General features: G+C 32.4%; 1 protein-coding gene across 1 annotated transcript in view; it reads left to right on the top strand.

The window, feature by feature from the left end:
- Nucleotides 1-17,268, top strand: part of LOC108905730 (decaprenyl-diphosphate synthase subunit 1) — a 105,159-nt gene that overhangs the window by 84,058 nt on the left and 3,833 nt on the right. Inside the window, exons 5-6 of the mRNA XM_018708732.2 lie at nucleotides 16,875-16,964; nucleotides 17,045-17,176. Coding sequence (XP_018564248.1) covers nucleotides 16,875-16,964; nucleotides 17,045-17,176 — 222 coding nt within the window. The remainder of the gene's footprint in view (nucleotides 1-16,874; nucleotides 16,965-17,044; nucleotides 17,177-17,268) is intronic.

Genomic DNA, 17,268 nt, shown 5'->3' with positions numbered 1-17,268 from the left:
ATTCATAACAAATGTATTTTAACTAATCATCTGTGCCATGGAAAACAAAAAATAATACAGTAGATCAAATAAAACTCAAAGGAAAATTTTGTAGTTAACAGAAAAGAAACAATACAATGAATATCAGTTAAAAGAAAAACAATTTAATTAAATACATTAACCATTATACAAAGTTCAACGCGAAATAACATTAATTAAACACAAAACACATTAAACGAAGAACAACAAACACAAAACAACTAAAGAAATAAATTGTAGCTGTCGCTCTCTATCGTTTTCCTCTAATGCCTGTACTTTTTGAGGAATGTATGGGTTGAATTTGTACTTTTTCAATACTGGATGTACAGTTCTCTTTGATGCTCTAATATTATTAGAAATTTCTCGAATGGAAGTTCTTGGATTTTCTTAAATCTTAAGAAGAACATTGAACTCGATGTTTTAATTAAATTGGCGTTCTTCTCGCTTTGGTTTCTTAAAAGCACCATAGTCTTCAAATCTACGTGTTTCTGGAACTTCTCTGTGAGGGAATAGTTCTCTGTAAAGGCGGACCCATGCACCACGATTTTTATTACACCGAAAGTATACCTAAATCATGTCCGTTAATTGATTATTAGTGATATTTTGCACTGTTGAGCTTATTTCAATAAATAACCCACTGTAAATGACACAGAAAGAGTATAATGCGTAAAAAAAGGGACACGAACGCTAAAGTGACATTTACTGGTTTTATGTATTATTTTTTGTTTTCCAGCATACATGATTAGTCAAAATATGTTTGTTGTCAATTAAGCGATCGGACACGAACGCTAAAGTGACATTTACTAGCTTTGTTGTATTATTTTTTGTTTTCCAGGATACATGATTAGTCAAAATATGTTTGTTGTCAATTAAGCGATCGGGCGCGGTATTGACTAATATTTTCACACTTTTTCTGTAATACATTTTTCACACAAGTAAACTTTATATACATCGTTGAATTCAGAATAGAAATCTGCACAATATTAAATAAAAAAAACTATATTGCCATTTGAAAAAAGCTGACTATCGCGTTTCAAAAAAATAATAAATGCGCTCCAATAGGCTCACTCTATAGTGTATTTAAAGCCATTTCACATAATTTTTTGTTTGCTAAGGACGGGATTTTGTACAAAAAATATCGCCCAGCGTGAGTCACGAAACGGGACCCCGGCAAGTGCTGCTCTAGCTCTAGCGGCCAACGCTTCAAGGTGTGTTGTTTAATAATAATTTACGCTGGACCGATATTTTAACAGGCCTCGCGCCCGATTGTTCAGGAACGGCTCCAATTTGTGTACATACAGTCTTATAAGGAAAGAGGGTAAAGATTTTATTAATCATTAATAGATTAACGAGGACAATAATAATTTTTTATTAATTAGGCAATAATTTTTAGTTAATAAGCTTAAACAATCTTAGAATTACCATTCCTTTATTATAAAAGCAGATATAATTTCTAAAATTCCATGTAGTGTTTTCTTTAAAAGCTTAAAAAACGTATAACAGGAATAGTCAACAGTCTATTGATTATATTTTCACGTTAACAATCGGACACATAAATTACCTGTTATTTTCAGTAAAAATTATATAACTTGAATTATTTTTTTACTTTGGTGAGTCGTATTAATTTAAAAAACACTGCCTAATTACTAAAATATATAGAAACTTGCTACTAATTACGTTTAGAGAATAATATGTATAGTGGGGTGGACCAAAAAAAAAACGATTTTTTTTCGTGTCTCTTGTAAAAATATGTTAGTTTATCATGTTTTAAGAGCCCCCTCAAAAAATCAGCTCAAAAAAATGTTTTTAAAGGTCGCTCAAGATTTTTAAAAATTTCCAAAATCGTCAAAAATTGAATTTTTTTGTTTAATTTTTTCCCCGTTATTTTATCATTTTCTAGGTTGAAAAAAATCTCGATTCTGAAAATTTCAAATCGATATTTTAATTTCTAAAGGTCACTCATAATTATTTTAATTTTCAGAGTTGAGCGACCTCTAAAAAATAAAAAATTTTAAAAAAATTAAAAAATTATAAATATTTGATACTCACAGTGCGGTAGTAAATTTTGCCTCGAGACATTTATTAAGTGTTTCGTTCTCGTGTCAATGAAAAAAAATTGTTAGTTTGTTGATATTTATTTTTTAGAGGTCGCTTGAAAACATAGGTACCTACCTACACTACTTTGAAAATTAAAATAATTATGAGTGACCTTTAGGAATTAAAATATCGATTTGAAATTTTCAGAATCGAGATTTTTTCCAACCTAGAAGATGATAAAATAACGGGAAAAAAAATTAAACAAAAAAAATTCAAATTTTTACTGACTATAAGTCGCACTATCGTCTTTAGTACTGTGAAGGTCATTTGTCTCGAAAGCTCTTTTTTTATTTTTAAGCAAAACAGAAGGGATCTCCGTAAACAACAATCTGAAAAAATTTGTTAAAATAATACAGTCGTGTGTAAAATGTTACTCGAGGACACAAATTATAGAATTATTAATAAATATTAATCTGAAAATTAAATACAAATGATCCTAGGTGTCCGTTCTAGTCAGTGAAGTAGTTTGGTTATTGTGCCTGACCTAGTTCCGTCGTAAAAGCAATATATTGACAGACTAACAGTATGGTTAAAATTGAGGTACTTTGGCATTTATTTAAATTATTCTTCTGTTCTCATGAGCATTGAAATTTATCTCACTCACTAGCGGGAACCATTGCAAATACATTGATAAATAATAATATTCAATTATGTTATTTTCTTCGATGATTTGTGTCCTCATCTGAAGCTCTGTTACACGGTAAAAATATACATACTAAATCGCCCCCTTAAAACCAGACTATAAATGACGGAGTTATGGCTTACTGAGTTTTTTAGGAGACAGCGTGTATAAATAAGAAAAAGTCCAGCACTGGATGAGTAGACATTTCCACAAAAGCATACACCTATCATTTTGTACATACATTTCAGTTTTCGATAAGATTGAACCTAAATCTATTTAAATATGTATTTTTCTTCGACATGCGGCTATTTTAGACGGCATAATCACTTATATTAAGCGTATTTACCTCGACAAATAGATGAAGTAAAAGCCCAATCAAGATGTGCTCTTACATGCAAATGAGTGCCGACATGCCGAATCGTGAACCGACTTAAATGTTAAAATTTTTAAATTCAAATTAACTTCATTAACGTCCGTATACCTGTTACATAATTCTAAAAATAGACAGCGTGGGACATGCCTGAAATACATTTGAACACGTGCATCAATCATAAATACACCAAGCGAGGGATTTTGCAAGCATTCAGGAACTCTTCAATCGCCGATCGAGGTGATTAGAAAATATTAATTAGGACGTCACCGTAGTTTTGGCTCGCCTGGAGAATATAAATCCGCGGGACCTGTGACAGGGTGGCCTTAGTACAAAGGACCTAAAATTTACATCCTGACATCTCGATTCTCTTGAGACAAATGACGTTTCTTCATTTTTGTCTCTCGGTAATTTTTGGTAACATATCAATTATAAAATTTCGTATCAAATTCAGCATGAACTATGTATTTGTATAATTTTAGCCTATGTGTTTTCAATTAGTATATCTGTAATTTCCTTTGAATTTTCTTAGCATATAGGGTGATTTATTTGAATAAAAATATACGTGTATAAAGAACGCAGTGAAATAAAGAGCACATACGTGAGAGTCCCCTATACGGATGCGTCGTCGCCTATCGACATAGTTTGTTTAAAATCATAAAAAATATAATGATTCTTAATAAGAAAGTTTGAAGATTTGTCCGTTTCATTGCTGACACTTTTATAATCGGCAATTAAGATGTTCGCAAATGCTCACGAATTATGTTTGTGGCTTACACTAACAATAAGTCTTGGTCACTGTCAATAACTTGAGCCTATACCAAGCACTTCGCGTTTACTGACAAGGAAATTCATTGGTGTGAGACTTTTCAGAAATTTTCTTTTTGGTTTATCCAACGCGGTACATATTCTGCACCCAAATAGGCTCTAATTTCACGATTAAAATTCTGAATCCACCACAGGATGTCTAAAATGATATCCTTAAAGAATTACGAGCATTCAAGAATATTTATTTTTTTTTTATTTCATTTTCTGTACATAGATAAGTTTCCGATTTGTCAACATCTTGATCTCTGACATTTACGCGAATCACCCTGTATGTGAATTTATTGCTAAATAGTTTTAATGAAAATTAGTATACAAACAAGGACGTCTCGTTAATACTCCATCCGTTACTCTCCGCAATTTTTATTTTAATGCCGTATTTCCCTGATGATACATTAATATCTCGGTCATATCACTGCCTATTAATGATTCAGTGATACGGAAAAACCGATATGTTACTGGGAATTTCATAATTTTTCCAAGTGCTGTTCATAAATAATACAATAGGTAATGTGTTTTTCAAAAATAATACAGATCTACAAGGTGCCTTCCAACTTAAACAGGACTTTTCAAAAATAGGTACTTCTAGTGAGGCCATCTATTGGCAATTGTCGGGAAGGTAGATCCTTCACTGATGGACTTTCAAAATTTCGTAACATTTGGACGAATAGAAGCGGAGTTATTGCGGTTGAAGTGACAGTATGTTTGTGTCATCGGTACAAAAAAGAGTATCGAATAAAAAGCTAATATTAAGTTTTGTTTTAAACTTGGTAAAACTTTTACCGAAATGTTTCTATTGATGAACCAAGCTTATGGTGTTGATTGTTTATCCCGTTGCGGAGTTCATGAGTAGGTATTATACGCGGTTTGAAAAATGATGCAACATGTTGCTCAATCGAAATCCGTGATCACCGCAGATTTCATCAAATCTGTGTGTGAATTTATCAGAGATCAGCAAAAATCTTCATTGAGATTAATGGAATTGGAATTGAACATATCAAAAACATAAGTTTATCGCATTTTGGCCTAATATTTGGGCTACCGAAAAGTGTGTGCACGATTGGTTCTGCACAAGTTGACTAACGACAAAAATTGCTCATAATTCTATATTCCAAGGACCTAAAATGTCATCTCTTTATTAATCAAGAGATGCCGACTTGCACAATAAAGAGATGCCGACTTTTAGTTTTTATATGGTTTCAACTATCTTCGTAAACACTATACCATCGGTTCCACAATCTGGATGGGATCCATTATAGATCGCATCATCAGGTATGTTTCTACCCTTGTTTCAACGAAACTTATTCGCGGCGGTGATAAAATATCTTAATCTGAAGAGAACGACCGGTCGACATCTACTGATGTAATATTTGCATAATTAAATAATCTACTTCTAAGCTGGTCCGATATAGTAATTTCCACTGAAATATTTTATTATTTACTATATCAAATGGTAGGTTACACGCAATCAGCATGAAAATTAAATCAAATTAAATTCTTTTCGCCAGTTTTTTTATACGTGTGTTTATTAATATTTATTTTAAACATTTTTATACATATACAAGTATGTACGTATGTATTTAATATAATGAATTGAGCCAAAGATTTTAAAAATATCAAAGGGAAAGGTAAATTTGGGAAAATAAAATTAGTAAAATTGATTTTAAAGAAATAAATTATAAGTTGAATAAGTGTGACCAATAGAAGTACAGTAAATGGTTGAAATTGAGAAAGGAAAGACAAAATAAATAAAAATTAGTGCATGATCAATTAAAATTTTTGTAAAAAAGGAATTTCAAACAAAATTTAAAGAAATATAATGTAATAAAGTATATTCAAAATTAAAAATGTGATGAAAAGATATTCGAAATTAGTACGTACCATTTATAAAAAACAAAAGTTATGTACATCATTAAATATTTCTGAAATAAGTGCGATAGAGGACACGAAAATGAGAAACTTTTATTAAGTAACTGATGGTCTAAATGCTTGTGTTTTCGAGAAAATTAACCATAAGTGGAAACCGACCCTGTGCATCTTGTGTACGTGCACGCCCAGAAAGCCTAAAGTCACTTCTTCAAATACGTCCTATAGTATGAACTGTTCCATGGTTCAAAGATGAATTTGTTTTTTTTTTATAGAAAAACCATCAAAACCACAAAATTCTATATACATTTTTCTCTGTAATTTACTTTCATACAAAGACGATTAATAGTATTTTTGAATTATTATGCCGACATCAACTATAGGAAGTTGTTAAGGCCTCAGATATGTTATTTATATGTCCAGAAGAGAATCTGATAAACGTTTAAGATATTCGTATTTTTATGTACTTTAACTGAATAATCATTCAAATTGTTCAATGTCCAGCATACTAATTCCGCCTTTGAGATAACATTTCGATAGAAGATAATCTAATTGTTTGGTCGCTAAACTTTGAAAATAATAAATAATGCAAAACTCTGTGGTATCGTCTTTGTTTTCTTTGTCCACATATAATTGAATTATTCAGTACATAAATATATATGTTTTTAAAATTATGCCGGAATTCACTTGCAAATTTACGTGGGTTTAATAGCAAAAACTTTGTTGGGGGAACACCTGGGTATACCACAGAATACCTCGGTTTTTTGAAAAAAGTTATTTGCGTTTCGTATAATTTAATGAATGTTGTCTAAAATGGCTTGTACATACTTAACAACTTTCGACCGAATAAGTTGTTGAAGAAATTATCGTGCGCAATTCGTATAATTGGCCAACTTATTGGTCGCATTTAAGGCTACCTACTTTTAGATTAAAATATCAAATCATGATAATAAACCACAAACCTGCTTAACATATGGCAACTAACACAACTGCAATAACTAAACACGTATGTTATACTTTTTCTCTTTTAAGTCGAACATGCTATTTTCGTTTCTTAGGACGAAAATGAAATTTTGCACTATAATTAATTCTGAATTAAATTGATTATAAAATTATATGAATACAAAAATAGTATGTATAGCTCGAGACGAAATATTTTTTTCGTGCTTGAACCTTTACAGGGTGATTCACTATATTTTGACCCCCCCCCCCCCATTAACTTTTTTGTTTTTAGAATTATAAAAAATGTGAAATACGGAAGTTGCACGAATTTTTATGAAGTTTTCGAAAATGATAGTACAGATACAAATGAAGTCCAAACAAAATGGCCGCGGATGTTAACTTTGTTAATTTAAATGGAACACTCTGTATATTTTTACATATTTGGATAGAACGTTCCTTGTCGACCATAGTCATATAGGATATGTTAGGTCCATCTCTGACAATAAGCGAGATAGTATTAAATAGCGAAAATAAGGTTTTTTATTAAGAAAATAAGACATCTTGTAATTATTAGACCTCCTTCAGGCATTTCTGTCTTTTTCCAATTACGTAAGGATTTACAGATTTAATTGTAATATATTTTGACGTATCAGACATTGATACGGTCCAAAATGCGTATAGATATTTTAACAAAATCTCACTAATTACGCTACGAGGACTAATAACTTATGGACAATGTTATATGGTATGTCGTGACAATGACAGTTAGTAATGTCATGATAACATTGTTTTTGATTGGCAGTGTGTATGATTATTTAATTAAAAATGGGTTACACAGAAGTAGAAAATTGAAATATTATTAGGAATCAAAATAGAGTATGGAGAAGAACTTTACTTTTTTAATTAAATAATAATACAAACTGTCAAACAATAAGAATGTTGTCATGAAATTACCTGTCACTGTCACTGCCTACCATATACCTATAGGCATTTTGTACCATATCAATGTCCGATGTGTCAAAATATATTACAACTAAAATCATTATGTAATTGGAAAAAAGACAGAAATCCCTGAAAGAGGTCTAACTATTACAAGATATCTTGTTTTTTTAATAAAAAATCTTCTTTTCGTTTTTTAATAGTATCTTGCTTATTGTTAGAGATGAACCCAACAAACCCTATATGACTATGCTCGACATGGAACGTTCTATCCAAATATGTAAAAATATACAGGGTGTTCCATTTAAATTAACAAAGTTAACATCCGCGACCATTTTGTTTGGACTTCATTTGTTTTTGTACTATTATTTTCGTGCAACTTTCATATTTCACATTTTTTTATAACTCTAAAAACAAAAAGGTTAATGGCGGATCAAAATATAGTGAATCACCCAGTACCACCACTAGCATAGCTCATGGGCAATTGGTCTGCAACCGTAGAACTGACAGTAGAAAGGGTAGCGCCCGTAGTCACCGTAAAACAAGCAGGTCACAAAAAAGCAACATATTCATTTCTTGTTGCAAAATGTACGATATGAAATACTTAAAATAGAAATAAGTATTAAAGTTGTAGAATACCTAGTAAATAACTAAAATTGACAATAAGCGTTGAATACATTTAAAAAATTACCTAACATCACTAAAAATTGTTTCATAAATTTCAATTATTTGTTAAATGATTACATTTCTTCACGAATAATATTTTTTTTACAAAATCTGTTGAACGTTGTACTTTATATCGATCTGTTCAAATGAAGTTTGTTGTTTTACCCAACGTTGGGGTCTCAGTGTAACTTACTAGAAACAATTCTTTTGTGATATTAAGCTTTAATAAATGTTAGATAAAATATAGTATAAATACCTACTTATTTATATATTCAATAGTCTTCCTTTGTCTTTTCAGTTATACTGTTGCTTGCGATAAAATGTCTGGGTTTTGAATTATTTAGATTATCCCAGTTTTTGGATTGGGAAAGGACGCTCCTCAATTTCTCTTAAATTTAATTTTATAAGTATATCTTTTTAATAGTTACATAGTGACGGACAAATGTTTATGCACCATATGTGCAAGATATTTATTTTTACTCACCTTCTCAGAGTTAATAGATTCCTACTACTTAATACTAATGTACGGAAATTGTCTCATTCGCGGCGAAACATTTGCAGAGTTGCTACTGAGGATGCCAACAACAATAAAGAACAAACGTGTTAGCTTTATATTCCCATTCCAAATGGTATTTTATATGTAAAAGCATGTCTTTCATACCACTGGTCCAATCCCAATGTTTTAGTAGATTGCAATTGAGGTTAGAGATGTAAACTGACCTTCACGTGATGATATATACGTTTTACATTTTTAGGTTTACCACATCTCAAACAAATATTAATACAAATTACTTAAATCGTTTCGTAAACATGAATTAAGCAAGTAAGTTACGTTTGCCACGAGATTAGTATCAAAGCTAGAATTTAAAGAAAGGATTTTACGATATGTCTTATAAGATACTTAACTGAAATTGTTCGCAGCATTCAACGCAGTTTTTTTATAATTTTGGTTAAAAAATCACAAACGAAGAAAAGAAGATTATACAGTGTAAAAAAATTTGACTCAAATTTCACTCAATTTTAGTCAATAATGTATCAATTTCTGTCCACACCTGATTGAGTAAAATTTTCACTCAATTAATATGAGTACAACTGAGTGAAACTATTTAGAGAATAGAGTGAGTTTTACTCAAATCCGAGTTACTGCTAACTATCGATTGAGTGACTTGACTATATTCTGAGTATAAAAAACCAATTTAGAGTTGACTTTTTCTCTAATATGATTTAAATTTAACTATTATTGAGTCATTTTTTATTCAGGCCGGGTTTTTACTTAACTAAATGCAAAAATAAATCACTTATAAATGATTAATTAGGTTATACAATGTTGAAATTAATTAGACGCTATACAGCGTGTTTTACAAATGAAGAACTTTCAAATTTAGGAGAGATATTGTAAAAATAATTTCTCAAAATCTATATTTTTTAATAGTATATTTTGTAATAACTTTTTTGTTATTTATTAAATTTGTATAATTTTTGGGTAAAAGTCATGTTATTTGAAATTAGGTCTACTAATGTGTACAACTTACTTAATAAATTCTTCCATATTATTAACGTTTGGTGTGGTTTTGCACCACTTTATATATTCTTGAAATATTAATTTAAATATCATTGTCATAAACTACTAAACAGTCATGGTGGTTTCAACACAGATTTGCTTTAAAGACAATAATTTATGTCTCGATTGGTTCACTGATCGGATAAATATATTGCTATAACCTACGTTACAAATACGTAATTATAGATAACAATTTAACTGTCCGTTTATTTAACCAAATATTATTCGAGACTTAATGTCTTTAATTATTGTAATTAAATCACTGCATTTAAATACAATTTTCACTAGAATAACCAGATAAACCGATACTTGTCCAACTCCAAAGCACGTCATATGCCATACAGCCATCCACCACGCCACGGTCATGAGATAACCTAGATATGAAAAAGGGTGAGATCATTCACAATAAGAAATGAGGACATTTGCTCTGATTTAGGTACAAGTGCACCAAACACGAGTTTACGTGAAGAATTTATTTAAGGTGTACCTATATTTTTAGTTTTAGTTTAAATATAATTAGAAATGAGCAAAATGATCAAAATGCCCAATATTGAGTGAAGATATAAGTACTTAATTATTTCCCTCAATTGATTCACTCCGAACCTTTATTATTTTCACTCACACCGATTTTTTTAGTGTGTATTTATTCCCTTAACTTTTTCGAGTGATCGAAATATGTTGTTTATTTATTAAAAAAATGTATTTACCTAAAAAATTGTTCTACCATTAACAACTGCAATGTTAGCCTGCAAACCAAATAAAAGCCCATGGCTTTCCAAGATAAACAACACTTTTTGTTAAGATTAACTTTTTCTCGAAAAATGAGTAATAAAAAAGTTTACAAGAGTGCGATACCCCATCCGGGGACACACTGTACAATAGTAGTGGTTCTAAATGTTCAAATAAGAAATTGTTTGCTAGGATTCATAGCTGCCACAGTCGTTTGGTTGCTACATCTTTGTAGGATTATCTCTTATATCTTAGAAGCTTCTCTAATAGATTCGTTTTCACATTCAATTCAGTGCGACAAAGGTCATCTTCATAACGACGGGCCCTTGACATTCTTCCTAATCTCGAACCCCAGTCCTTCAGTTGCTCTGTCGTAACGACTGTTATATCACCATTTGAGAAAATCGTCGCATTTTTTCCGAAACGAAGACGCTCGGTCGAGGTCGTCGAAACCACTGAGCTCATGTCGGTTGGGCAATGCCGCCGGGATTGTAGCGAAACAATCGCGACTCGCAACTTACTTTCGCCACCACCGAACTAACGAGGAGGCACTACTAACCCAGTTATTAATTTGTGCGCGCGAACGCCAAAAAAGCGACAGGTTGTGCATAATGGTCCTTTTTTGTGTTTGTTTGATGCAATCGTTAATCCGATTCATTTCTGTCGGTGCAATAGGTTCATTTGTTAATTTAAGAAATGTTTGGCATTGCTCAAGCACCTTCTAATTCACTTCGTGGAATCTTTATACATCGAACGTTTTGTAATAATGGTAGATAATAATAATAATAATTAGTAAGGAAAAAACTTTCTTGTTGTTTACGATCTGTTGCACATAGTGGAACGTTTCTAAATACAGAATCTGATAAAGTAGTCCGGTCAATCTAGACATTCAAAGATACACAAATTTACAACAAGCTGAAAGTGAGTAAAGTTGTAAAAAATTTACTCGAGGTCAAAGGTAAAAAAAATGGGTTTTTCGCGATTTTCAATTTTATCATAAAATTACCTAAGACAAAAATTGTAGATCATAATATTATCTATAATTATTATCAATACTTTTTCCTAAGAGCCACCGTTTGTGAGATATAACGATTCAAAAAGTTGTAAAAATTTATTCGTCTGATTCATAACCTTCAAATACTTCTTCTTGATCTTCTTCTTCTTCATTCTGGGTGCAAGTAAATTGAGTCAATAGTGATGTATCGCATATCTCCTCGTTGGTATCAGACGAATCCTCTACTGTTGCTGATTCAACATTAGAACACGACCGGCCTTGACAATTTGTACATGCCAGAGAACAAAACAGTACAACTTTTTTGCAACCACATTTAGCACTGCATCCCTTTTTATAGTTGCAAAAAATACAGTCTGAATTGGTTCTAATGTATTGTCGACCAACTTCCAACCCCAGTCTTTTGGGGCTAGCTAATAACCAAGCCACACTTGAACTTGGTAATATGTATACCCGAAAAAGATGTCGATGAGCAGCAACTCAGGTTGGAGGAAGACAAGCTAATTGCACTTGTTTTTTATTTCCAGTGTTTTTAACGAAACATACATATCGATACTTAATCTAAGCAGGTAGTTTTTAAGGGGTTGGGTTTCATTTTACCTGATATTCTCATAGTTATACTTAGGTATATTTTATATTTTAAGTGTAAGTTACAATCACCTATGGAAAAATATGTTTACTTATATTACAGCTTCAGAGATGTATATACGTGGCGTCATATGACGATTACAACTTTTACAACTTTTTGAATCGTTATATCTCAGAAACGGTGGCTCTTAGGAAACAAAGTATTGATACATTTTTTATAGATAATTTTATGATCTACAATTTTTGTCAGAGGTAATTTTATAATAAAACGTACCGTTTAGCTGAAAATCGCGAAAAGCCCATTTTTTTTACCTTTGACCTCGAGTAAATTTTTTTCCGAGTACCGGAACGACGAGGAATTTTAATTTTATTTTCAATTATGTTTTAAACAATTTTACTCACTTTCAGCTTGTTGTAATTGTATCTCTTATTTTTGGTCTAATTTGATCGGACTAAAGGTGGACAATCCGAAAATTCATAAGATTTTTTTGTTTACTTCTGAAATTGTTCCAATATTTTTAATACAATGACTCATGACTCATGACCAGTACAGAGTAATATACAGGATGTTACAGGGGAGTCAATCTGCGCATGATTTTAAACAAAAAAGTTCATATAAACATATATTCGTAAATGTTTCGTTACCATGACACAGGATATTGAAGTTTCAATATTTTTTCTGTTTTTTCTATCTATCTCTCACAGTTTTTGAGATATGTAGCTCAAATTTGGAAAGTAGGCGAACTTAGATTACCTGCATCATTACCTGGCAAACCAAATACACTGTAAAAAAACCGGTGTGAGTGAATCAATTGAGTACATTTTCACTCAATATTGGGCAGACTTAAATAAATTCTTCACGTAAACTCGTATTTGGTGCGCTTGTACCTAAATCATAGTAAATGTCCTCATTACTGGGTGATCCCACCCTTTTTCATATCCAGATGTATTGTCTCTCGTCACTGTGGCGTGGTGGATGGCAGTATGGCGTATGGTGTGCTATGGAGTTGGACAAGTATTGGTTTATCTGGTTATTCTAGTGAAAATTGTATCTAAATGCAGTGATTTAATAATTACAATAATTAAAGACAATATATTAAGTCTCGATTAATACTCATCTTCAAAAAAATTGGCCACCCTAAAGTATTTCATAAAAGAACCATTCATTATCAATTCAAGTTGCAACGAATAACTAAGAAAAAAAAAATTTAAGACAAAATTTAATTTAATTAAAACAATAACACATACGGAACATAAATACACTTTTTTCTTATGTCTAAAAAATTATGATGGGTATTTTTAATGGCCTTCCTGGTTATTGTTAATAGCGTGTATGTCCTCCTCGAGTCTCAATTGCAGCATTCAACCTTCGTGACATTGAGTCAACTAAATTTTTGAAGCGTATTTGGGGAATTGCTTCGCATTCTTCTTGAATGACCAGTCTTAGCTTTTAAAGTCGACGACGAATAGCCCTCTCAAGTTCATCCCAATGATGTTCAATTGGGTTAAAGTCCGGGCTACATGCAGCCCAATCAAGTCTACGAATACCGACCTCGTTTAAATATTCAGTTACGATTCGTGCGTTGTCGTGTATTAAAACGAAGTCATATCCAATAATATACGAAAATGGAACGACATCTTCTTGAAGAATATCTTCCACATATCTGCGGGCGTTCAAAACTCCATTATCCACAAATATGTGGTCGGTACGTGCGATCGCAGAAATGCCCGTCCACACCATAACAGAACCTCCTTTAAAAGATGCTCATTCAGAGATGGTGCAATCTGAATATCGTTCAGTTTGTCTTCTCCACACCCTTTCCCGACCATCAGGTGCAATTTATATGTAATCGCGCAAACTGAAGACGTGCCTTCAATGCCTAAGTAGCAATCGTGGTCCTGTGGTGGGCCTCAGTGAAGATTAACCATTTATTACAAGCCTCCTCCTAACCGTACTATATGTCTTTAATGTGATAACAGATTATTGACATTACACCATTCTATGAATTTAACTATGTATGTATGTATGTCGGAGGTGTGGTGGAATTGTCTTTCACCGCGGCACTTAGGCCTTTTTAGGCCCCTTGTACACCCTCCTTCATTACTCGAGTACTTTTCTTCAAACCATCCTATTTACTACGCAGGTGGCTTGGTAGCAAAGTCTCGTACAGTTTATGTATGATAGCATGGTCTTGAGTTGCAGAGATTTCTTGCTCTGTCCTTATTACCATTTATCGGGGACCACACGCGTGCGGCAAATGTTGGGCGACCCAGGTCTCTTGGTAGGCTGCCACAGCCACGTCCCCGAGCCTGCCTTAGGTCACCCATCCAAATTCCAGCCCAAGTCCGTGATGCTTGACTCGGCAGATCGAAATCCACCGGCCAAGACCCGGCCCGGCTAGGCGGTACCCATGAATTTAACTAATTGCGATTGTAAATTTCAATTCAAATAGCAAAAATGCAGGTGGACCGAGATTAGACCTCTGAGGTACTCCTGAGATAAAAATATCCAGACTGGTAGCATTGTATGCTACTTATTGGGACCAATCCATGAAATAGGATTTATATAGTGACTGTAACACACAACCGAAACCAAACCTTGATAAGAGCATTGAATGACTTTTGCTACAAAACGTCTTCAGGAGTTCTTGTACATGTCAAATTGTCCTTGGTAGTCCAAGACATCTGAAATATATTTAATTGGTACAAGTAAATTGGTCATTGTTGCTCTTTGACTTATCAAGCCATGTTGTGGAATGAATATGACCAGAAAGACGTCTCTTGGGAATACATTGGTACAATGATATACTTATTTACATTGGATTTCCCTGTTATGTACCATCTTTTCCTTTCATCAATCAACACTTTGTGTCATATCCCGTCTTTAAAGGATCATGGAGGCTTTAATGATTGTTTTAAGGAAAAATATTACTATTGTTTTTTATTTACTTGGTCGAAAGGAATCACCCTTCAGAGATTGTCACAAAAGCCCTACATTTTAGAACGTCATAATATTCATGAAGTGGTTGTACTCTAGAAATAGAAAAATTGACAATATTAATTGCTTACTGTAATCTTGCGACCCGTGTGGTAGTGAGTAATTAAAATCGCCAATTAAATGAATGGAGCCAGGGTATGATGACCTAAGATGAGATCAATTATTATAAAACAACCTGCGACCAGATGTCGAACGTGTCCCATTGAAATTGCCAGTCGCTAGCCTTCGGCTATGTAACAATAATTACTTCCGCAAAAGTTCTGTTTTATACTTATTTCAGCAGACGCTAGTATACAAGCTATTAAATAATCACGCCGCATTACATTCTCGCCTGTTTAAGCTGATATGATTACGTGCGTGGACATTCTTATCCTCATAGTACGGGAGTAGTGCCAGAAAATGGATAACTTATACCTGAAAAAGTCGATATGGGTTGGTAAATATGAAATCATACTGATAAGAACTAATTAGTGCGAAACTGGTCTATATCTGATGATTCCACTGACGAATTACACAAGTCAATGCTGGGCAGGGCTGTAGTCCGCAGAGTAGTTGTTTCCCATAATATCATTAGTTGAAAAATATTTTCTATTGATAAAATCGGTCTATTCTCGAATTGTTTTAAATATTTAATCTACCACATAGTTGCAAAAATCGAAAATAAAATAAAAAAAATTAAATTTAATTAAATTAAAAATAAAATTCTCTTATTTCAGAAAAAAATGTATTTGTTATAAAATACAACTCTTTGAGCGTTTCTAGGTAACAGTTATTGTTTCTTTTTGCTTTTAATTAGTAGAATCAGTCTACATCGAGAATAAAAAATAATTTAAATTAAAAACAAGATATATTTCTCTATATTCCAAGAAGTTGTCTTCAAAATCAATGCTTTAGATTTAAACCATTGATTTCCTGAAATATGACGTAAATACCCAGTATCAAACTATTATATTTTTTAAAATTTATATAAAAAAATTGGTTTCAAAAAAGAATCAAATTCGTTCAGGATGTCGACATCGACAACAGTGAATTGCAATTTGTTAATTTTTTATGGATTTTTTTTTGTCAGAACTCTTACGCGACCCCCGAACTACAACGCTGAATTTTTTCGCGTTAGTTGGAAAAGCAAACAGCGCTTTCACTCGAAATGTAACTTACAGAGTTGTATAACGACATACATATAGGCATAATAGAATACGTAACTGTTTAGCAGATATAATGCAATACAACGATCGAATTGACCTCTGACTATATCCAGGTGTGCCACTGTTCCTGTATAGGAGGGGCAGGGAGGGGGAGACTTTCAATGCAACTAATTTATGGCTGAAAGTTTACGAGTCTATTAAACATTATTTTAGAATTGCTCGATTATAATTATAATTTTATTATGGAGTGTACAACTAAAAATTTAGTGTGTCAAAGAATAACAATAAAAAAGTTTCTGCTCCCTTAATTTTTTTGCTGAGTGTATAACTCGAAATGTTTATAGATTGTTTAATCTATGGAAAAAGTATCAAGTATGATCTTATAAAAAAATAATTAAATTCATGCATGGTTGAAAATTTTTGATTGTTGAACAATCATTTGACATTGTCGCCAATTTGAAGGGGTAGTAAAATTAAGGAATATTCCTTGTTGCAGGTTACCATGGCAGGCGATTTTATTTTAGCCGTAGCTTCGATGATGATAGCCAGATTACGCAACAATGACGTCACATCGGTTCTTAGCCAGGTAAAAGTTATTAATGCAGCTCATTAAGTCATTTGTTTCCTTATTCTAAGTTTTTCGAGACTTTTTTTTAATTTTCACAGGTAGTAACAGACCTAGTTCAAGGCGAATTCATGCAGTTGGGCTCCAAGGAGACGGAGAACGAAAGATTCGCCCATTACTTAACAAAAACCTACAGGAAAACGGCTTCCCTCATGGCCAATTCTCTAAAATCAGTAAGTATTTTTCTTTGTTAGGGATAATGTGCCTCAGGGGTCTATTTCTGGGCCTATATTATTCTAAGACCGTATTAACGATCGATGAAACC

Source organism: Anoplophora glabripennis, unplaced genomic scaffold (assembly GCF_000390285.2).
Source record: "Anoplophora glabripennis isolate ALB-LARVAE unplaced genomic scaffold, Agla_2.0 scaffold31, whole genome shotgun sequence".
NCBI lineage: Eukaryota > Metazoa > Arthropoda > Insecta > Coleoptera > Cerambycidae > Anoplophora > Anoplophora glabripennis.
This window is presented reverse-complemented; position numbering and strand designations above follow the sequence as displayed.